At 36.2% G+C, this 24,020-nt stretch overlaps 1 protein-coding gene across 1 annotated transcript; it reads right to left on the reverse strand.

Annotated features, from left to right (window-relative positions):
* Positions 1-5,723: 5,723 nt before the first annotated feature.
* LOC113352795 lies at positions 5,724-23,125 on the reverse strand. The gene is made up of 5 exons (XM_026596570.1): positions 23,054-23,125; positions 21,529-21,581; positions 6,296-7,153; positions 6,022-6,129; positions 5,724-5,835 (listed from the first exon to the last, which is right to left on the reverse strand). The coding sequence occupies exons 1-5, from the start codon at positions 23,123-23,125 to the stop codon at positions 5,724-5,726; spliced, it is 1,203 nt and encodes a 400-aa protein (XP_026452355.1).
* Between the last annotated feature and the right edge of the window lie 895 nt (positions 23,126-24,020).

Consider the following 24,020-nt stretch of genomic DNA (forward strand, 5'->3'; position numbering starts at 1 on the left):
TACATCAAAAACAAGAAATAAAAGCAACTCCAGTAGTTTTCTGGACACTGCCTGGGAGAAGAAAACAGAAAGAGTTTCTCTTTACTCACAAGTTCAGCCCACCACCATAGCCATTACTGCATAACTGAGACAGAGAGAAATATTAGTAAGTCAAAAAATTCTAAAATACTTAACAGAAAATAAATAAGTTGTGTATAATGGCAACTGCAAGATGAAACTTAGCTTATATAAAGACAACTCTCTTTATTGATGTTTAGAAAATCACTCAAAACTAAACACAAGCTCTAATCTTGCTCATATGATCAACCACAACTTTGGTGATCATATATATATATAGAACTATGAATTCCTTTTCCTAGTCCTATTACCTTATTACATGTCTTTCCTTTTCTTAGAACTAGATGACTTCTAATTCCCTTAGGATTACATCAATTTCCTAATCTTGTCCTAACCAGCTTGTTAGTGACTTCTATGTTGAAGTTTAACCAACATTCTCCCCGTTAAGCTTCAACCTTACCCGTGACATATCTTGTACTCCAATCAGTTGTCTCATTTCTTCAAACTTGATCCGAGCTAATGCCTTTGTCAATATATCTGCCTTCTGCTCAGTTCCAGGTATGTGTTCTACGTTAATGACCTCCTTCTCGATGCATTCTCGTATGAAATGATACCTTTTGTGAATGTGTTTAGTCTTACCATGAAACACAGGATTCTTTGTGAGTGCTATTGCAGACTTATTATCAATCTTGATGAGAACTTTTCAGGTTCTCTTCCTTTGATTTCACCCAACAGTTCTTGAAGCCATATTGATTGTTTAGCTGCTTCTGTTGCGGACATGAACTCAGCTTCGCATGATGACAGAGCTACTATGTCTTGCTTCTGTGAGCACCATGTGATAGGTGCATCTCCTAGGTAGAAGATATGACCTGTCGTACTTTTTCCATCATCTTGGTCAATATTATGACTGCTGTCACTATACCCAACAATTCCTTTTGATCCTCCTCGACCATACTTCAATCCATACGTGATTGTTCCTTTTAGGTATCTTAATATTTGCTTCATGATGTCACCATGAGACTTGCGTGGACTCTGCATATAACGGCTTGCTACTCCCACAGAGAAATCCAAGTCTGGTCTTGTGTGTAACAAGTATCTAAGGCATCCAACATTTCTTCTATAACTCGTTGGATCAATCTCAGCTTCTTCTTGTGCCTTTGAAACTTTAAGTCCAAACTCCATTGGTATCTTAGTTGGGTTACAAGTTTCAAGTCCTGCTTCTTTCAGAATTCTCCTTGCATAAGCTTCTTGTTTAATCTGAATCCCATCTACTCCTTGATGGACTTCTATGCCAAGGTAATAAGTGAGTTTTCCGAGGTCTGACATCTCAAACTTTGATGACATTTCTCTCTTGAACTCATTGATCACCTTAAGGGAGTTGCCAGTCAAAAATAGATCATCTACATAGACAGCAATCACAAGAAGCGTTCCCTTTTCTCTTCTGTATACTGATGTTTCTTTAGAGCACTTAACAAATATGATTTCTCTTAAGATTTGATCTAACTTTGTATTCCAGTCTCGAGGATCTTGTCTTAGACCATATAGAGCTTTTGATAACTTATAAACCTTATGCTCTTGTCCTTTTACTTCAAAACCTTCTGGTTGTTCAACATACACATCTTCTCGCAATTCACCATGTAAGAATGTTGTTTTAACGTCTAAGTGGTGAATTTCCTATGAGTTTGATGCAGCTTCTGCTATTAACAGACGAATTGTCTCTAGTCTAGCAACTGGTGCAAAAACTTCATCAAAGTCTATGCCTGATTCTTGAACGTATCCCTTAGCTACAAGTCTTGACTTATATTTGTTAATAGTTCCATCAGCATTTCTTTTAACCTTGAAGATCCACTTGAGGCCAATCACTTTTACCCCACCTGGCTTATCAACTAGAAACCAAGTCTTGTTTCTGTTGATTGAAATAATTTATTCTCTACATGCTTGTGTCCATTTAGTCGAGACCTTTGCTTCCTGAAAATTCCTTAGTTCATCATTAACAGAAAGTAGCATAATCTCACATTCTTCTGCAGCTTGAAGAACATAATCCTCCAGATATTGTGGCTTTTGTATCTGTCTTGTTGATTTTCGCAGTGGAATGGGTTGAGTTATTTCATTGATCTCCTCTTCTTCTTCTTCTTCTTCTTCTTCTACTTCTTCGTTATTCTCAGTGTTTTCATTATTCTCTTCTTCTTCTTGATTAACATCATTGTTTCTATTGGTATTGATGATTATGGGTCCTTCGCCTTCATCAATTACTTGACCCCATCTCATGTGAAACATACCTGGATCCCTACTTGGTCCATCATTAGTTTCTTTTCAGTTCCAGTTTGCTTTTTCATCGAATACCACATCTCGACTCACTATTACTCTTTTCGTTGTTGGATTGAATAATCTGTAAGCTTTGAATCTGTCAAATGCTTCACTCTTTTCTTTCATAAGAATAGACCACATATATATTGAGAAGTCATCTATAATAACAAATATGTATTTGTTATTTGCAAGGGTTTGTGGTGTAATAGGACCACATAAATCAGCATGAAGAAGCTCTAATGGCTTTGAAGCTCTGAATGTTGTTGCTTTTGGAAAACCTTGACGCGTTTGTTTCCAAACTAAACATGATTCACAGATCCTTGATTCATCGTTTATCTGTGGTAGCCCTCGAACCATCTTGTTCTGAGACATTGCCTTTAAAGTTCTAAAGCTTATGTGTCCTAACCTTGCTTTAATAGACGCATATTTCTTCTTCTGACAAACAGCAACACAACTTTGACAATTCTTCTCTTTTTTCTCCAACCAAACGTAGTTTCAAGACTAACTCTTTCTCTCCTTTTCCTTTCTCTTCCTCTCACCTTGCTCTGATACCAATTAATGGCAACTGCAAGATGAAACTTAGCTTATATAAAGACAACTCTCTTTATTGATGTTTAGAAAATCACTCAAAACTAAACACAAGCTCTAATCTTGATCATATGATCAACCACAACTTTGGTGATCATATATATATATAACTATGAGTTCCTTTTCCTAGTCCTATTACCTTATTACATGTCTTTCCTTTTCTTAGAACTAGATGACTTCTAATTCACTTAGGATTACATCAATTTCCTAATCTTGTCCTAACCAGCTTGTTAGTGACTTCTATGTTGAAGTTTAACCAACAGTGTATTTGCTGTTAATGCTAGGAATCAGAGTTTTCAAGTTCAAAGAGTCAGCCCTCGTGATCTAATGTTAGTGTTACAAGGAGTGTACATTGCCAAGTTAAAAACTACAGGTTCCAGATCCTTTACTTGTTTGGCCTCATTGGTGAGTTTTAAAAAATTCGTCATGATGTGGCTTGCAACTGCTAATGCTTTGAATCCTATGATTGCAATCTTGTGATGGGCGTGGGTCGTGTGGCTATGCTTACGTGTGTGTTTGTATTAGAACGATTTTTTGGGGACCATGTTTTTTTTGGGGGACCATGGTTTTATTTTGGGTAAAGACATTAGAAGTAAATATAGGTCACCTCTTATCTAGATATTTATATTAATACCTAAATTACCCCCTGATTAATTTTGGATGATGATTAGTTAGTATTAATAATAGTTAGTGTAATGAATAGTTAGATGATTAAGTTAAAGATAATTAGTGAGATTAAAAAATCAGATGTTTTTTTTTTAAAGAAGTAGAATTATTGAGAGAGTAAAGTTAGAGAAGATGAAGAAGGAAAACATGGAAAACGATGGATTTTACCAACCACAACCGAAGGAATGGTATTTGGGTACCCAGGTGTACTTCAAACTTAGATAATGTTGGTCGAATTGCTCCAAACTTTCAAGAAAAATGAAAATTTTGATGTAGATTTGGGTCAGTTCGGTTACCATATGTCAAGAACATGTAACCGAACACACCTGAAAGTGTAGTTCGGTTACGTTTTCCAAACACGCAGGTTACCGAACTCGCTCGTTAATGAAGGTTTTGGTCGTACAGTGTAATGTTCGGTTACCTAGGATAAAATGGTAGGTAACCGTACTTTGAACTTAACAATTTATTTGGGTACATCTTGTGTGTTCGGTTAGCTCGCAAACTTCAACGCAACCAAGTTCCCAACCGAACTGCAGGTTAAAAGTAACCTAGTGTTAGAAGTTCGGTTGGTTCGCAAACTTCAACATATTTTGCGAATCAACCGAACTGGGCTTATATATGCATATATGCAATTAGGCAAACGTTCGGTTACTACGAAATTTATTTCTTGGCGAATTAGGTAGAGTTCGGTTACGAAGTTTCAAAGGTAGAGTTCGGTTACAAAGAAAACTTAACATTTTTGCGAACGAACCGAACTTGTGGACTTCTCATTAGTTTCGTAAACTAAAGTTCGGTGATATCCTTATTTTGCGAAGGAACCGAACTTATGGACTTCTGTTGTTCTAATACAAGGAGTTCGGTTAAAAATATTTTTTGCGAATCAACCGAACTCTATTGGCTAAGTTCGGTTATTTTGGAACTCAAGATAGTGGCCACAACAACACAGTTCGGTTAGACTGGATTTGTTTTTTTTTTTCGATTCTAAGGGTGGAGCTCGGTTACTTTGTAGTGTTAAATTTTTTTGCGAAACAACCGAACAGAGAGTTCGGTGACTTAGTCTTAAATCCAATAGAACCGAACTGTTCTTCGTGTTCTTCATTTTCAAGAAGTTCGGTTAGTAAACTAGGGTTTTTTGAAAAATCGACCTAGCCGAACATGGCTCTGTAACTCCTACTAAATCCATATTTTGATGATTTATATTCGATTGAAGCAATCAAAATCAAATTAAAGTGAAGGGTTTGTTGGAAAATACCTTCGGAGTGGTCCCATGGCAGAATCAGGTTGCGGCTGGCGTCTTTTATACTCGATAAAATTATCATGTAACAGAACTTAATTGTGATTGCATTGATGTTGTTACATTTCTTAAATAGGCGGTGGTGGTGGTGGTGGGAGGAGGTGGTGGTGGTAATCGGTGGTTGGTGGTGGTGATAATCAGAGGTGGTGGTGGTGGGCGGTGGTGGTGGTGGTAATCGGTGGTTGGTGGTGGTGATAATCGGAGGTGGTGGTGGTGGTGGTAATCGGCGGTGGTGGGAGGAGGTGGTGGTTATATATATATAGGTGGTTATTAGGTTGGTTTTAAATTAAATTAGATTAAGGGTAGGTTAGTCATTTCAACGTTTTAGGACATCCCTTATCACTATAGGGAAAGTGGCCTAATAAAACCATGATCCCCTCAAAAAAATCATGGTCCCTAAAATATCACTCTTGTATTATTGATATCCAAACTGTAGCCCACTTTCTTGCATTTTCGAGTTTGGCAGAGGATACGGAGGGAAATCTTTATTTTGGTAACCTCATCTGTAATCATTTGGTCTTATTCATTTGGCCTTCTTCTTCCGGAACGTTGTATAGAGTTGAACCATTGCCCTTGAATTCCTTTTCAATAATAAAATAATTTTTACAGAGAAATGTGTTTATGTTTTTCCTTCGTGATCCCTCCCTATTTAGTATTTTCGTGTAATGGTTTGTCAATGTTTCGGACAGCTGTAATTTGATTTGGGCCTAACTATTAAGCCATTCAACCGGGCCCAGGACGAATCCACTAATTCCCCCGCCGCATGTTTTTCTTTTTTTGCTAGAAAAAGATATTTAATTAAATAAATGGATCAAATAACAGAGTTTTGAGTAACGAAATAAGGCTGATCAAACTGCCATACACCTGATACTCTGTTCTGTCCACAATGCTTGGCTGCTTTATCAGCCAGCGAATTGAAACTCCTATGAATGTTTTGGAATTCAAAAAATTGAAAAGACTCTATTACTACTGAGCAGTCATCTAGAATGGAACTGATGTACCAACTGGTTTGGCCTTGTTTATTTAGCAGATAAGAAATAGCATTCTTCGAATCATTGAGAATGCAAATGTTGTCCATCCTTCGTTCTTTAGCCCAATTATTCGCTTACCAGATTGCTAAGTTTTCAGCTTCCTCAGCATCTCTGGTTATTGCTGGATGAATTTTACAACCCTTGTAGGTGCCTGTTATATCAGTAACCACAATATCAATTCTTATACTATAGTATTAATATCATAAGAAGCATCACAAAAGATTAACATGCAGTCCTGAGGTAGATTTCCAGTCCTAGGTGTCTTACTGGATTAGTGATTGTAATATCAGCTTGCATACTCGAGGGGGTACTAGTATTCTGTTGCATGTCGTTAGTTAGTCTAACAGCATACCTGGCAGTGGAATCTTTGTTCAGACTTTGGTTTTGAAAAACAAGCATATATTTATCCCTCCAAATATACCAAGGAGTAGTGATAATAGTACATTTTTGATTCATTGATAGTGTACTATATATCCAGAATGTCTTTAACCAGGTATTAGTAGTGATAGTAGTATTACGAGATTGCAGAATATGTGTACCCCATGGAACTGAGTTCCACAAAGAGACAGCAAAATCACAATGCAGAATAATATGTTCAGCTGTTTCAGTTACATTAGCTTGGCACATGCTACAGATAAGGTTGTGATTAGCATTATATCTACCAACTCTATATTTAGAGGGAATGATATTTTCACAGCATTCCCACAAAAATAACTGAACTTTAGGAATAACAGGCAACCCACAAATGGTCTTATAAATTGGATCATTAACTATCAAACTAGTACTAGTATCAGCTCTCCTAGAAATGATATGATAACAGGACTTTACCGAAAAAGTGCCAGATTTGGTATGAGGCCAGATAAGTCTATCAGATCCTGAAAATGGGATTCTAGTATTAAGAATTTTATTGCAATTATCAGTGGTGAAAAAATCTTCGACTAACTCACGATTCCAAGATCTAGTAGGGGTGTCAATAAAATCACAAACCATATGGTCAAGATTAGGGTAGTTACGACACATAGGCTCAGACATATCATGGATCCAATTACCTCTAAAAGCATGAATATTTAAACCATTCCTAACTTCCCACATTGAGTGTTTCTTAAGAATTTCAATACCAACGCAGATACTAGTCCAGACCCAAGAGCAGTTCTTAGGTTTAACATACTGTAAAGGGTGACAGTTCTTGAAGTGTAAAATGTTTAACATACTGTAAAGAGTGACAGTTCTTGAAGTGTTTACACTTCAAGATTCTGATCCAAAGAGCATCAGGGGTATGAATCAATCTCCAGACAGTTTTGGTTAATAGAGCAATATTGAAGTGCTTAAGGTTTCTGAAACCCATGCCACCACGAGATTTGTGCATGCAAAGATTGGACCATTGTTTAGGATAGATGCCCCCAGCAGTATTCTTTCCCCACCAGAATTCCCGTTGTTTAGCTTCTATTTTATTAATTAAGTTATCAGGCAAGCGAAAAGAGTTCATGTGATAATTGGGGGAAGACTTTAAAACATTTTGGACCATAACTGATTACCAGCTTGGTTAAGGTGTTTTCTTTTCCAATTAGGGACATACCTATCTAAATTCTCAGTTAAGTGAGTAAAAGCCCGAGTTTTCGATCTACCAATGAACAAAGTTTCCCTAAGTACTTATCATCCAGGGAAATTTTCTTAACATTAAGAGTTCGAATCAAAGAAACACAAATATCAGGGTGAACATTTTTACTGAAAAACAACCCGATTTTTGAAAACTAATGACTTGACCAGAGATGCTACCAAAATCTTTAATAGGGGACATAAGGTTGTTTTCTTCTTGATGACTAGCCTTGCTGAAAACAAGGCAGTCATCAGCAAACAAAAGGTGAGAAACATAAGGAGCATATTTAGTGACACGGAAACCATGGATCAAGTGATTGTGAACTAACCACTGAACCATTATTTGGTTGTTGATTAAGTTACATAGATTTCATACTTCATTTAAAGCGTGAAATTGTAGTATTTCCCCAATAATTATGCTAAAATGGTCTATTCTTTCAATTCAATGTATGGGGAATTTTGAGACCCTAACTCTAATCAGTAAATCGAATTATACACGTTGTATACCGTCCCAGTTACTGCTTCGACCGGATTTTTGACCAAATATGACTTTTGAATCCGACTAATACTTGCATGGTTGTCGTTACGTATGTTTCCCGAACTCTGAATTGCTAATTAATCTCTCTCCTCCTTCGTTCCCCTGACCCCATTCAAAGGATTTTTGATTTGCAAACGAATTTCTTGAACTGAACTGTTGAAGTAGTGCATTAGTTCCGTCTATATGCACCCATTTGTCTAGACAACCTGCACCGAGTTACTGGGCGGACTTCGGATCACAATGATTGCTTATGAGTGATGTTACATATTTTGGGTCATGTGGCACGATCTGGGCCATGTAATAATTGTTAGGTCAGAAAGAAAAATTTGGGTCATATGGCAGACTTAAGGTCACAGCGATAAATTTTGAGTAATTTTGAAGAATTTCAGTTTACGGTGCGATTTTCGGAACTCCACATAGACTTAGCATTATACTATCATATTTTAAGTCATAAGGCATATCCAGAGCTACTTAAGATGTTTTTAGGTTTGCAGTGTATATTTTGAAATACAATATATAGAACATTGTGCAAAACTTTGGTCGACTTTTGGGCTAGAACCGACAATTTTTGGGTTGAGGTGCATATTTTGGGTCACATACAAGTTTTAGATGATATGGCATTTTTTAGTTACAAGGTGTATTTTTGGTTGCGGGCCAGTTTTGGACATTAAGGTAGATTTCAGGTTAACTAAATAAATTTTCAATCACAAACTTTGTGAGTTGAGTCATTTCATAATAAAATTGGGACCTCTTAAGAAATATTAGGTTAGGAGATATCTTTTGGGTCACATGAAAGATTTTTTGCCACTATGAAAATTTCAACGAAGTTAGTAGTTTTTAGATCCAATGACTATATTGCCAATTTTTAGTCATGAAGCAGATTTCCGATTACATTGGTTGACTTAGGACTACGCTATTGTATATTAGGGTCGGCACAAATTTTGGAGTTAAATGGAAAATTTTAGTCACTCCATGAAAAGAAATAAAAAAAAACCATTCGTCATGTCTTGATAGGATAAAAGGGAGCAGAGATCGATCATTAGCTCTTAAAAGTTTGTTCCACTCAAAGAGAATCTGACCACATTGTCGAATTATTTGACGCTTAGACGGATCTTGAATGAAATGTTTTAAAAATTGAAGTGTTTTAGTTTTGTTTATATAGTATGGAGTTAAGACACCAAATTTCCTTGTCAGTGCACTACTTGGTTGAACCAACCTAGTGTTAGTGTGTTAAGTCTAGTCCCAAGACTCGGTCTCTTGATTTGTATATTAAAGTCAATTTTGTTAGGGTAGATATATGGTATAGAAATATCGAAACGATTTCTAGTTACTCGTTGAAGAGCTGAAAACATATTGAAGATATCATCTTTCAGATTGGGATTTGTAGCTATTGACTTGACTTTTTCTGTTTCTATCAAGTTCTTAAAATCGTATTCACTGAAAATATAATATGTGAAGTTTGTTTTACATGGCTTTAGTTATTTAGATGACTTGACCATTCTTATGATCTAAGTGCTAGAGGAATGATATATAGTGTTACGTAGTATAATTTACTATATCTTTGTGATCTAGAAAAAATATTAATAGACAAAATATTAATATGACTCTTTTCATGGATTAGTGCTGAACTTTCGGGAAATTAGATATATGCTAGTGAATCCGGTCTTTGAACTCATGTTACAAAAGCTTTTTCTTTGGCATCATCTAGAATTTCTTTAGACTAGAATTAAGTTTTTGTGCCTAATGGCATTCAAGACTGATCCCGACTTGCAATGCTAAAATCTCTATCCTAAATTCAATATCTTTAATGTTTCGCAAGATGAGAAAGTTGGAGTGGAATTTTTTACGTCACGAATATTGAACACGTATTTTAACTCAAATATATTATATATTGTTCATATATATAATCCTTGGTACTCAAGGTTGTATCTTAGCTAATATCATGAGATTAAACACAACTAGTTTTCTGATTTAGCAAAGCACATGGATTTGCATTAGCTAACATTAGTTGTCATACTAATAGGATTTTTGTATTAGTTGGACTATATTATAAAAATATTGCTATAACATTATGTGTTAGTATGATCGAAAGAATATCAAGAATATCTCGGTTTCGCAAATAACATTAATTGCATATCTTTGAGAATTTCCGAAATTTGCTTTATTGTTTTCCAAACAAGCCCTAGTCATAATACGATAAACAGTGGAGCTTATATTCTTACAGACTCATCCCAGTACGCACCTTTGTCATGTGGTAGTTGTTTCAACACAGTGACTAGTATGTCTGCTTTAATTATGGACGAAAACGTTATTTAAAACCTTCTCTAGGATCAAGGAGATTTATTAGTACCATCGGTGGAAAACTAAAAATCACACTTTAGTTTTTGTGTTTATTATTTCTTTTTGAGCTAACATCATATTTATTTTCTTTATAAGTTCTTGTTTATCTTATGGTTTTTCTCTTCTGATTGATAAGGTAACTTAAGACTTTGAAAATTTGACTATCGCAGATCTAAATAATTCTAGATCTATGGGATAAATTTATTGATTTTCCAATGTTAACAGACTTTGTTCTGTGAGACAAATCATTAGTGGAATCAAGTGCTGGTTGTTACCATTGATAATTAATAAGATTGAAGACTTGAAGTTATTTTTTATTTCTGATTTTGACGTGATTCTATGATTGACTTGATTGTCCAGGACAAACAAGAAGTTATCTTCGATATAAGTTGTCTGTTCTACAAACTTACTTGTAGAATGAAGATTGGTTATTTAGGAATCGTGATCTTGATCAAGGAGTTTCATATCTATCATGATCTTGTCTATCTTTGTATTATAGGTTTAAATGAAAGATCCTTAACTCTGAATTGATCATCTAATATTATTGTTATTATGGCTGGATTTGAGTGGTTAGGAAATAGTTAGACTCCTTGATGTTTGAAAGACGTTTTAAAGGAATTGGGTTAGAGAAGTTTTTACAGAAGTAAAGCAACATATGGCAGTAGATTCTGTTAGGTGATTCATGTGCGTTTGGAAAGATCGGTTGTAATCCCAGGGATACCAAGAAAACTGAGTAACTAGGTTTAGTTTATTTGTTTTAAACCACACGAAGTTGCGAGTAGGCATTTGTGTGCCGAGATTTTTCTGCGTTTTAATTCCGTACAGTTTCATTCGATAAAAAAATCTCATGGCGTGTGATTTACTTTGTTTTTCTGCATTGTGATTGCAATAGTTATTGTTAGAGCACTGCTCAGTCGAACTCGCAGGCGTTGCTATCTCAAGATTGTTTGTCAAGTTTAGTTGTCAAAATTATAAGTCTTGATTTCTGGTCTACTTATATTTATGTCTCGGATTAGGATAGAATGTGTAGTTGAGCTTTAGACTTCACGGCGTTCATCGATTGAAGACGACGATCTACTAAGGGGAGCTTAGAAGAACTTCGTCAACAAAAGGTATGTGGAGACTTGAACTCATCTATCACTCAGAAGTTTATTCTATTCTATCTCCTATTGAGACTAAGTCGTATAGCTATATATACTTTACATTATACACATTTGATATTTTGAGCCGAGTTTAACTCGCTTATATCTTTCTCAAAATATGTGTTGGAAAGCTTTTTGCTTTAACTACGTTCATCATTATTCTTGACGAAAGTCAAAAGATGATCATGTGAAAATTCAACAAACATAAAGTCGAATTCATCTGAGGTATGTAAACTCAACACTTCTCCGAAAAGGTTGATTACTAAAGGAAAAGATAAACTTGTGCAGAAAAGAACAAGGTCTAAACAATCTACGAAAAGGGGTATTAAGAATTCCGTACAAGAAGTGTATGGTGGACAGATTATTGTTCACCCCAACACATCTTAATTGTGTTGAAAGTACATCTTGTCTCATGTGCCTGGTCAAAGAGACAAGAGTTGAGCACAAATCAGGCTTTAGGAAAAGAAATTTTTTGTTTTATTTTTTCTTTTTGTTTTATGGAATTCTGTTGATCTTTTCATATCATAAATAGGTATTGAAAAGGTTTTCTCTTTTTTGTTCATTGAAAGAGGGTTAAAATCGATAATTCTACCTTCTTTAGAGTTAAGAGTTGGCCGTACGTGAATCCTGCTCTCTACATAGGTTTCATAACCCTACATTCCTTTTTTATTCCCCGAAAAACTCTTTTTATCACAAAATTGCTTGTAGAGCTTGAATTGTGTATATTTCACACAATTCCATATTGGAATGGAAACTCCAAGCATCATATCTTCTGAGAATTTATTCTCGTGTTTTTAAGAAGGATAACTAGGGTTTGGAATAGCATATATTTTGATTACACATAGTTATTGCCAACGATTTTCATCTTGCAATGTTTTAGATTTATTTATTTAAATTCTAAGTTATTTGGAAGATGATTTTGCAGTATTAATCCTTATTGGTTTTATATATTGCAAAAAATGTTGTGGAATATGTGTGTTTACGTTCATGAACTATGATTGTACCATATATGTCAAAAGTTAAGTCTATTATGTCATTATGCAAATATTGATAAATGATAGAATGAACTTTTGAGTATTCCGCAATATTGATCTTTCCCTGATCCACTTCTATGTGAAAATACTGTATGGCTCTGTAAGTTTTCCTATGTTGAGCATTTCCGAATAAATTAATTATTAAGGTTTCTTTGTGGTTAATTTAATTGAGTTTACGGGATACAAATTCATGTTTCATGTGATTTGTTAATGTCCAAAGAAATCCTTCTTTTCTTGTAAAAGTAAGGTCGCTCTTGTTGTTCTTTCGGGAATAACATTTTATGGGGGGAGAGTTCTTAACTGAACTTGTGCTTAATTTCCAAATCTTTGTATGGAGTGCGGCTGTGGAATATTGTAGGAGTTTTCTTGTATCTTTATAAACTCCTTGATGAATACACTAAGTTTCGACTATGTGAAATCATCGAAACAAAGTTGATATGCTCTCTTTTAGCCATGAATAATATCTTTGAGAATTTCATTATGATCCCGCTAGTTTTCGTACCTTTGCCAATTTATATCGACAAAAAGGGGGAGAATTATTTTATAGTTCACACTACATACATATGGTTTACGGATAATTATGTAAGGGGGAGTGGTTTTCATTGTGAGATGAAGTATTGAATAAGGGGGAGTAATACATATCACCATAGTATTATTTTCAAAGTTGTGATACAATTGAACTTTGATGTTGTGTAATAATACTATGACATTGTATAACAATAATTGAGAACATTTGTTTTCTTATTGTTATGGCTACAGATCTTCAACAACTATGATGCTAAGTTGAACACGTTAAGAATCACTGGAGTACTTGGAGTGACGAAGAATTCAAGGAATGTTGAAGAACCAAGGAAAGCAAGCATTTGGATAAGAAGCTACAAAGTTTATTTATTTTGTAATCCATATGTATTGATAGTTTTGTCACTAAAATTGAGAAAGGGGGAGATTGTTAGAACACTGATCGGTCGAACTCGCAAGAGTTGCTATCTCAAGCTTGTTTGTCAAGTTTAGGTGATCAAACTATGAGTCTTGATTTCTAGTCTACTTACAGCTATGTCTCGGAATAAGATAGAATGTGTAATTGAGCTTTAGACTTCACAGCGTTCATCAATTGAATACGAAGATTTACTGAGGGGAGCTTGGAAATACTTCATCAATAAAAGGTATGTGGAGACTTGAACTCATCTATCACTCAGAAGTCTATTCTATTTTATCTCCTATTGAGACTAAGTCGTATAGCTATATAGACTTTACATTATACACATTTGATATTTCGAGCCGAGTTTAACTTGCTTATATCTTTCTCGAAATATGTGTTAGAAAGATTTTTGCGTTAACTACGTTCATCATTATTCTTGAAGAAAGTAAAAACATGATCATGTGAAAATCGCCTTGTAACATCTTACATGATTTGTGTGAGACAGTCATTTGATGTAGACTCGGAATGTTTCGTATTGATCATTCGATCACTTGAAAATTGCTTATAATCTAACAGTTTGTGTGAGAAAGATATTGTCGTCTTCTAAGAATGTTTCAATCATTGAAATGAGATTTTAGAACAATTAATCATTGTCTGGATATGCACAGTATGCATACCCGTATGCAAACTGTTGTAAGAATAATCAGGTCCGGGAGCCAAGTATGCATGCACGTCTGCGAACGGTTTTAAGTTTTAACTGTCAAAGTCCGAGAACTAAGTTTGTGTACCCGTTTGAAAACTGTTTCACCTGAATGCGGTCTGAAACGACAGTATCCATACCCGTTTGTGAATTGTCGGAAAAGATCAATGTCCTGAACTTAAGTTTTCGTACCCGTTTGCAAATTTATGTGGTTAAGTTCTAAGTATGATTTCATACTCATGAACAAATACATTTATATATTAAGGAATGCAATCTTTGCAAACCGTGGCTAAAGTGTTCATGATCTGATTCTTTTGAATCAATCCGATTTTGCTTTAATTGTGTCTTGTATACTTCTATGAGAATATAAACAATTGAACAACTCTATGAGTAACACAATTAGATTCATTTGATTATGATTTGATCTATAAGTGTTAATATGAACATGGTTAAGATAAAAGTGTTCATATGGCTAACTTCGATTAATTGTTATTGAGCCACTCAATATACACATTTAGGTACGGTTACCCATATCTAAATCAAGGTATATTTCATTTGTGTGTAACAAGCTAAGACCATCTAACGGTGGAGAGATATTGCCTTTGTTTTGTGCAAACCTAGCTTGAATCTTAAATCAGGTTTTCATCCAACGGTGAATATTGATTGCTTTGTTACAAATTTATCAAACCCTGATTTGAATACTATATAAGGGAGAACTCTAGCAACTGGGAAACCTAATCTCTATACCTCCTGTGTGATACTAGTTGCGACTAGAGTCGATTCTTCTTTAACCTAGGTAACGACTTGAAGACTTCATCGGGATTATGAAGCCAGACCCAACTATTTTCTCTGTAGTTGTGTGTTCTGATCTTACTTATTCTATCATATTGAGTACTATCTTCTCTAAGATTTGCTCGAGATTTATCTTCGATAGGTAAGATATAAAAAGTAATCACAAAGCTCTTCGTCTCATTCTTTGTGATCCCACAATAACTTGTTTTATTACCATATAGTTAAGTAATTGTGAGGTGATTGATATTTCTAGGCTGTTCTTCGGGAATATAAGACTGGATTATCAATTGGTTCTTGTTCACTGGTAGGTCCGGAAAGGTGTGTAAAATGATGCGTGATAAAACGGGCCTACAGTAATACCGCAAGTGCACGGTCGTCAGTTGTAGCTCGTGCAAGTACGGGTCGATCCACAGAGATCGGGTGTGTTTCGGAAGTGTTTTAGCTAATTGGGTTCCTAGATTTGCTTTGGGCTTAGAAGCCTTTTGGCTTAGATGGGGCTTTGAGTACTAATGGGTTTGAATGCCCTTTGAATGAATTGGGCTTAGTAGGTTTGTTAAAGATAAAATGAACTGAGCTTGGGCTCAGTTATCTTTGAAGTGCAAATGGGCTTTGGGCCTTTGATTGAGCTTTGGGCTCAATTTCACCTTAACAGTGAAATGGTCTTTCACAGTAATTGGGCTTTGGTTATGGTCTTCTGATGAGCCCAATTTGTGCTCTGGGCTTTTGGTTTTAGAAACTGGGCTTGAGCTTTGAAAGCTGGGCTTTGTTTCAGTGAACTGATTTGAGCTTTGGGCTCAACAGTTCAACTGTGAATTGGGCTTAGGGCCTTGGACTCAGTTGAAGCAGCAGTCTTTGGCTTGGCCTTGGAAGGCAGCAGGAGAAGAAGTGGCAGGGAAGCAGCAGGAGAAGAAGTGGCTTGGCTGCAGGAGGCAGCAGCAGGGGAAAGCAAAGCAGCACAAGTGCTGCAGCAGCAATTGCAGCAAGGGTTACAACAGCAGTACTGCAGCTGCTCAAGCAGTGAAGAAAATGCAAACCAGGAGAGTTGCAGGGCAGGAGGGAACAATCAAGGCAAAAGCAATACAAAGCAAGAAAGCAAAGCTAAACAGTTGAAGATGGAATTGTGGATGAGAATGAAGTAGATTATGGATGGGAACTAGGGGTTGAATTCACTGTAACTTCTACTATGTATTCTCCTATAGAAAGTTAAACACAACTATGGTATTCTTTCCAAAGCACTAATTGTCTTTCTACAGCACAACTAGTCAAAGGATTATGAATTCAGCTTGAGTTGCAGCTTATCAACAGCTCATGAACCTAACTACAAAGTATACTTGGCATACATTGTGAAAGTGAGGTGATGATGAACTAAGTTCAAGTTTTTCCTAAACCTGTTTATCCTTCTAAAGCCATGTGATCAATGTGCTACACAATAAGAGATTAGGGATTCATCAAGTCCCTAGCATGGTGGTTTAGAACATGACAAACATTACACTATCATTACAGGGAATTAAAATCAAGAACAAGAACAAATGCAATTAAAAGTAAAAATGCAACTAACAGGAACAATTAAAAATGAACAGGAGCATCACACATTAAAGATTAACAGTGCAATGAAACTAACAATATTGAGCTAACTGAACATCAAACTATGAAACATCAAGACATTAACACTAACAGTGAACAAGGAGAAAAATATGCAAATGGTTAAAATTGAAAGTGAAATTAAAATCAAACCTAACCCAATTAGGGGGAAACTTGGCTAGTCCAAGAACAAGTTTTCTCTCTACACATCAGTTCTTATTTATAGTTTACAACAAAAAATACAAACCCTAATTCGAAACCCTAAAATTTTGGGGAAAATCAAATTCTCTCACCAATTTTCTGAATTAAGCTCGACCCATGCCCTGTTGATGTTCCCTCTGCTCCTCCTCAGCTCCACAGCTCCCAATTGCGTCTACTGAAACCCTAGCTTTTCTCTTTCTTATCTGTAGCACCTAGGGTTGATGCTAAGAACAAGAAAGGGAAATACTAGGGAGCTGGATGATGGTGAAGCTCGAGGTGGTGATGGAAGAGATGGTGGTGGCGTACATGGTGTTGCAGTTGCAGCTCTGCAACTGTCGGGTGGAGGAGAAGAAGAAAGAAAGAAAATGATTTGGGAAGAAGAGGGTGTTTGGCTTGAGGTCGATGGGTTCGATGGCTAAGGTGTTGAGCGGGTTCATCAAACTTTGATGTCTAGCGAGGAGACGCGTTGGATGTGAATATGGTTGGTAGATCTAACGGTGTTATGAGAGATGAATCACTTCAACCGTTGGATTGTGAAATACAACAAAGTTAACGGCGAAGATCGAGGTTAGGTGCTGTAGTGTTAAGCGGAAGTATCGAGATTTGATGAGAAGGCAAAGAAGCGACCGTAGGATCTAAATGTGATCTAATCTGAAGGCTTGGAATTTAGGTACTATGGTGTTTTGCAGGGACTTCAGATTTTGATGCACGATGAAGAAGCGACCATTGGATGATGAGATGGATCCAATCTAACGGCTGAGAATGGAGGCGGGTATGGATATAGAAAATGGGTTTGGGTAAGGGTTTTGGACCTTGGGTATGCCAAGCCCATATCTTCTTTAAGAACAATTCTTCCTTCTTGAGCCCATTCCTAGCTTTTTGGACTTGTGCGCACCATTCTTTGCGGCTTCCTTGCGTAATTTCTTCCGGCTTTTCACCACTCTCCAGCTCTTTTCCGCTCCGCAAGTCATCCAGACTTTATTTATTACCTAAAAATGCAAAATTAAGTAAGAAAAATATTTATTCTTGAAAACAATGAAAATACAGAATATGGGATAAAATGTAGAATTAATGCACAAAAGATGAATAAATGCCAACAAAAAGGGATAAAATATATACAATATTTGGCACTCATCATTCACCTTGATTTATCAAAGGACGGAACAAAAACTTCGTAGGTATTTCTGTGGGAGACAGATTTATCTATTAGAATATTCTTTTCTGTGGGAGACATATTTGTTTATCAAGTTGTTGATGGTGGTTTTTAGTTCAAGGCTATATTTGTAAAACCAATATTTAATGCGCTGTCACCCTGCAAGGGGTAAAACCATTTGAATAGTGACGAGTGCAAAAAACCCTCCTCGCTCATTGAGCAATTCAATATATATATTTGAAATTCACTCAGAATGGTGCGCGTATTAGCAATCCCAAATATTATGTGAATTCTAATTTTTCCAGCATTACCAACTAATGCATGACTTGCCTAGTATTTGTATATGCTATGTTCCTATACGAACTCTCATTATTGACATGACATGACGATTAAGTGTTCACTCTCAGCAGAGTAGCATGAATCTCCCGAAGTGACAGTATTGAGAAGTACTCACACAGGCTGCATCATTCTCTGAACAAAGAGAATTTTGTATCGACGCGCTTTTAAGATAGCTCGATCGAACACGCTTAAATTCCTTAAGGAAAATCTAGACTGTTAATATCAGTCTCAAAAATAATCACAGCCGCACGATTTGGATGTGTGATTCAATAGGCCTAGCCGGCTCCTAACGGAATTAGGCAATCATCACGATGACCACCTGCGGGCCCACTAACTCCCTAGCCGAACAGTTTTCATCTAATACATCCATAGCGCTTCGAACGATCAACCCTAACATAGGTGATCGCGCTGTTTAAGAAGAGCTCAAACGAGCTGAGACCGACCAAAGCGGTCTCAAATGCATCACATTCGTCCAACTTTGCCAGCCTAGTTGGACGGCTTAGATCTTCCCTCGAATGATCGAAAGGGTACTAGTGTGATCACCAACGACCTAACTACATTCTTGGTCGATCGACCTGCCCACTACAAACCAGAAACGCGTTGAATCACATGCCAAAAGAAGGTGATCGCGCAACCTTTAAAACCATAAATTCAATAAGTGGCGTTATACAACTGTCGTAAATCAATCATGTCCGTCCAACTTCGCCATCCTAGTTGGACGGCTTAGATTGCTTTTCAAACGATCAAGGAGATGCCAACGCGTTCACCATCGAACCAAATCCACACGTGGTCGATCGACTTTCTCATAGCAAGACCAAAGCGCATCAAATCTCCGACCCAAAGTAGGGTGAACACGCTGTTCGAAAACCCTAAAAAAAGTTTTGCGGCAACACACTTCTGTCACAAATTGATCGTGACCGCTCATCTTCGCCAGCCGATTTGAGTGGCTTAGACCCGATTTTATATGACCCAGGAGATGTCAACACACTCACTAGAGGATCATCTTCACACATGCCCAATCGTCCCGTTCGAATCAATGCCCAGTGCTTTGATTCGACTAGCCAAAATAGGGATGGCTGCATGACCCCTAAACCCTAAATTATATCAACAGCGACAAACATCTGCCGCAAACCATCTCGTCCGTCCAACTTGGCTAGCTTGTTCGGACGGCTTGGATCAAATATTAGGCGATCAATGAGATACCTCAATGATCACTGGCCACCTCTCTCTCACAGGGAGCGATCGACCAAATGGCATCTGATCGCTGTCGTATGCGTCAAATATAATTACACTTTCTTACTACTCAAAATATATTATGAAGCAAGGGAAAGAAAGGATCATTCCCACAGAGAGGACTTAAATTGTCAAGATGTTTCGGTTTCTTATGGTAACACTTGGGGGATTTTCTGATTTTTATAACTAAACAAAACTAAAAGCAAATAAGCAAGCAATTCAGAAATATGTGAAAGTATTGGTCAAGGATTTCGTTTTCATTCACTAACATGTTCTTGTCTTAATAACTAGAATTGATATTTAATCTCTCATTATCAAAAGCCCTAAGATACCTAGTCGAAAGAATATCCCGCAATTTCCCCTTATCATCACACATACATGTAAAACGATGCAAGTATGAATTCTACCAAAAGAATAACCTAACGCCTTGCGCTAATCAAGTTCAATTCCCATGGAGCATTAAGATTCATGAAATTAGGCTAATCAATGCAATTGAAATACATTGCACAAACAATTCGAACAAAGGTCATGGTTCTCATATGATTACAAGGATATATCACTATAAACTATAACCATATTTATGCTACTTGTGTCCAAGGATATCGCTCAATGATAAACCCTAAACTAGCAATAAATGAGATTACAAGTTCTACCAATTTGCAACTTGACAAAACAAACAATCCATCATGTTGTAATACGTCAATCATACAACTATATTCTCAGAGAATCATGAACGATAAATATGAGACAAAACTAATATATTGAACAAGAAACATGCTTTGTAAAATCCAACTAACCCATAACCAATAATAAGATTAACTACTCATGTTAATGGAGTTCATAACAAGAATATAGAGAAAAGTTTTCATGTTTCTAAACCCTAGAACAAAAATAGAGGAAGAGATTTTCTTCCCCAACATGGATCGCTCGAAATTGATGAGAGGTCTCCCTTTCACATATGGGGAAATTGGGGGGAGACCCAAAAAAAATAATATTCTCGTTCTCAGGCCCACAATTAATTTTGTATACCGTGACACCCATAATTATATGAAATTATTATATGAATCAATACATAACTGGTTATGCATACTATCTTTTCAGGCATAACTCGTTATGCATACTATCTTTTTCAGGGGTATAATTGGCAGCGCAACTTGGACATAACATATCTGAAAATCCGCGCATTAGAATTTTACAAATTTTATATCGTTGGAAATCTTTTTAAAAGAGCTACGCAAAGAGTACAAACAAGAATATCAAATTTTTGTTTTTAACGAAAAAATCGGAGGTGATCCTCATTTTAGGGAATTTTTTTGAAAACTTTATACTTAACCATTATGCAGTCATCAAAAACGATGCATAACATATTCTGCAGACGCATAACGAATTATGCAACCATTTTTTCGACTGCATAACAAGTTATGCATCTATAACAAGTTATGTAAGCATTGTTTTGGTTGATTTTAGCCGTACATATAAAACATTGATGCATAATGCAGTATGCATCCATATTTACGGATGCATATCAGGTTATGCATCTATTTTCTCGATGCATAATGCATTATGTAGCCATATTTTCGGACGCATAACAGGTTATGCAGGTTTTCTGGACTGCATAACAAGTTATGCAACAAATTTTGTAGATGCATAACAGGTTATGCATCCATTTTCACGAATGCATAACATGTTATGCAGACAGTTTCTCGACTGAATGACATGTTATGCAGTCATAACCACATCATCATCTTCTTTCATGTTTCATTAACTCCCACGCAAACCATTATCTTTCAGTTATTCGGGGGCTCTTAGTCAAAATCATGTATTTACACCATCATCTTATTTCATGTATTTACACCATCATCTGCAATTAAACCTGCATAATAGGTTATGCAGGTTTTCTGGACTGCATAACAAGTTATGCAACAAATTTTGTAGATGCAAAACGTGTTATGCAACCGTTTTCTGGACTCCATAACAAGTTATGCAAAAAAAAAAAAAAACTGCAGAACTTTCATACAGCATCACCATCTCTTCTGTTTTCTTCTCCATCTCGACTGCAACTTCTTGTTGCTGCAAACAACCACAAACCCATCTCAATTGAACCCATACAAGCACCAGCTCCAACTTGTCAGCAATCACATCTTCTCTTAACTAGTTTTGTACATGTCCTGGCTTCATTTCAGTTCTCAATATCAAAAATAAGTATTTAGATTGGTTTTGCAACATAATCAAAATGGATACTGATCCCATCGGTAATGCAAAAAAAATGGAATAACTGGAATGCAGTTAATTACTTTAACTTGAACGATGAACTCCCTCATCAGATGTATAATCATTAGCATTAACACACTTTTTTGGATGATCGACCATATCTATCCATTTCTACGTACTTTGTTTAACTAATCATTAGCAAATAACGAAATGAGTAGACTAGAGTATGAAACGTGATTCAGCACAATGCCACTCTCTTCCATCTCTCCAAACAGTATTTTTACTTCCGTAAGATTATTACACTTGCACAAGCCATTAATAAGAGAACTGTAAGTAACAATATCATGTAAGATACCATGAGCAAGCATTTTTCCAAACAAAGAACTGGCTTCATCGATTCCATGCATTTTGCAAACTCGGTCGATCAATGTAGTATGGGTTATAACATTAGGCTCCAGACCTAAAATTTCTATCTCGTCCATAAGTTTGTTGACTTCATCAAAATTCCCAGTCTTACAGAAACCATTTATCAATGTATATCAGGAGAGAGATTTTTCTCCTCCACTATCATTTTGTCGAACAGGTCATGGGAGCTTTGTTTTTTCGGTAAATAGAGAGCCCTTTGTTGCTACGTTGTTTATAAAGAAAGTCAAGATCATTCACAATCATTCATTCAACATAGTAAATCGCCGGAAACAACACAATGTTCTTTGTAGCATCAAAAGTACTCTTTCCTCGTTGTTTTGTTGCTCATTTTTCAAGTCCGGCAGCAACCCAACCTTTGTGTTCGATTGAACTTCTAAAAACCCTCTTAATTTCTCTTAAATCTAAAGCAAATTAACCTAACCTCCATAGTACCACAAGAACTCCAAATCACTTTGAATATTCTCGAAAAATCATCTCAATAAATGACAACAGTATAATCCTCGTCTGTTCTCCTTGTTCTCTCCGAAAAAGGAAATCAAAAAAAAAAAGAAAGAAAAAAGAAAGAGGACGAAGGAAGGAAGAACAAGAACCGAAAAACTAATTTTGATAAATATGGGTTTGTGCGAAAAATTTTCCCAAAAAATGGGTGCGCGCGTGAAGTTTTCTGCCTGTGGGTTTTAGTGTGGAGAAAAAGTAGAAAATGGGTAGGGGTGTAAATATTACCCGAAAAAACTCAGCCTTCCCGTACCCGCCCAAGCCCGCCTGTACCTGAAATTTCCCAAAGCCTGTTATGGCCCGTTGCGGGCTACCCGGCCTGGCCTGGTTAGTGTGAACGGGCGGGCCCAGGTTTTCTCCAAAATTTTTCTACCCGGCCTGGTGCCCGCCCAAACTACTTGACCCATTACCTGTTCTATCTGCCCGCCCAAACTACTTGACCCATTACCCGTTCTATCTGCCCGACCCAAGTGCCTGGTCATTATTTCGATATACCCGAGAATATCTTGAATCTTCCATAATTCCATTCTTCCCTAAAACTAGCCAAAAAAAAAGAAGGAAACAAGTTTATCTTTCTTTCCATATCTTTGGAGAAAATCAGAAAAGATTTCATCTTATCAATCTGCAGAAATTCTACCCAAACTTGCGGCAATTATACCCAGAATTTTAGGAAGTTAGATTTCTTTATAAGCTAGTATGATTTTCTCTTTATCTCTGACTTTAGGGTTTCAACAAGAGAAGAATTTTTATCAGTCAAAAATCAAAAAAAAAAAGAAAAATTGATCGGTGAATCGGAGGTGTTTGTGGCTGTAAGTATTTTCTTAAAACTTAATTTATATCTATCGAAGTTATGTTATCAATTTAATTTTTTAATTTCTAGTAATTTCTAGTAATAAGTTTAAAGTATGATTATTGAGATTCTGAGAAATGAATTTCATGCTTATCAATTGTTTGTAGAGTTGTCTAAAACAAGTAATTGCATGTTATATTGTCCTCTAGATTCTGAGAAATACAGTTAGATCTGTGTGGTTTAATATAATTGCATGTTATACTGTCCTCTAGATTCTGAGAAATACAGTTAGATCTGTATGGTTTAATATAGAGTAATCAATAGTTGTATTCACAGCTTCTTTTAATAAGTTAGATCTCAAAAGCACAAGCTTTTTCAGATGCACACAGTAACTAATTAGTTAGATCTCAAAAGTACAAGTTTTTTACATATACTTAACTATCTATGTTATGTTGTTAGCAGGAACATACAACATAGATACTACTGAAGTTCAAATGAATACTCAAGGAGATAATGGGACTAACTTGAACGGTGATGTTGCTGCCTCCACAAATCCATCAACTATAACCACAAATGAAGGGAAGCAA

This window comes from Papaver somniferum, chromosome 1 (assembly GCF_003573695.1).
Source record: "Papaver somniferum cultivar HN1 chromosome 1, ASM357369v1, whole genome shotgun sequence".
In the NCBI taxonomy this organism is placed as follows: Eukaryota; Viridiplantae; Streptophyta; class Magnoliopsida; order Ranunculales; family Papaveraceae; genus Papaver; species Papaver somniferum.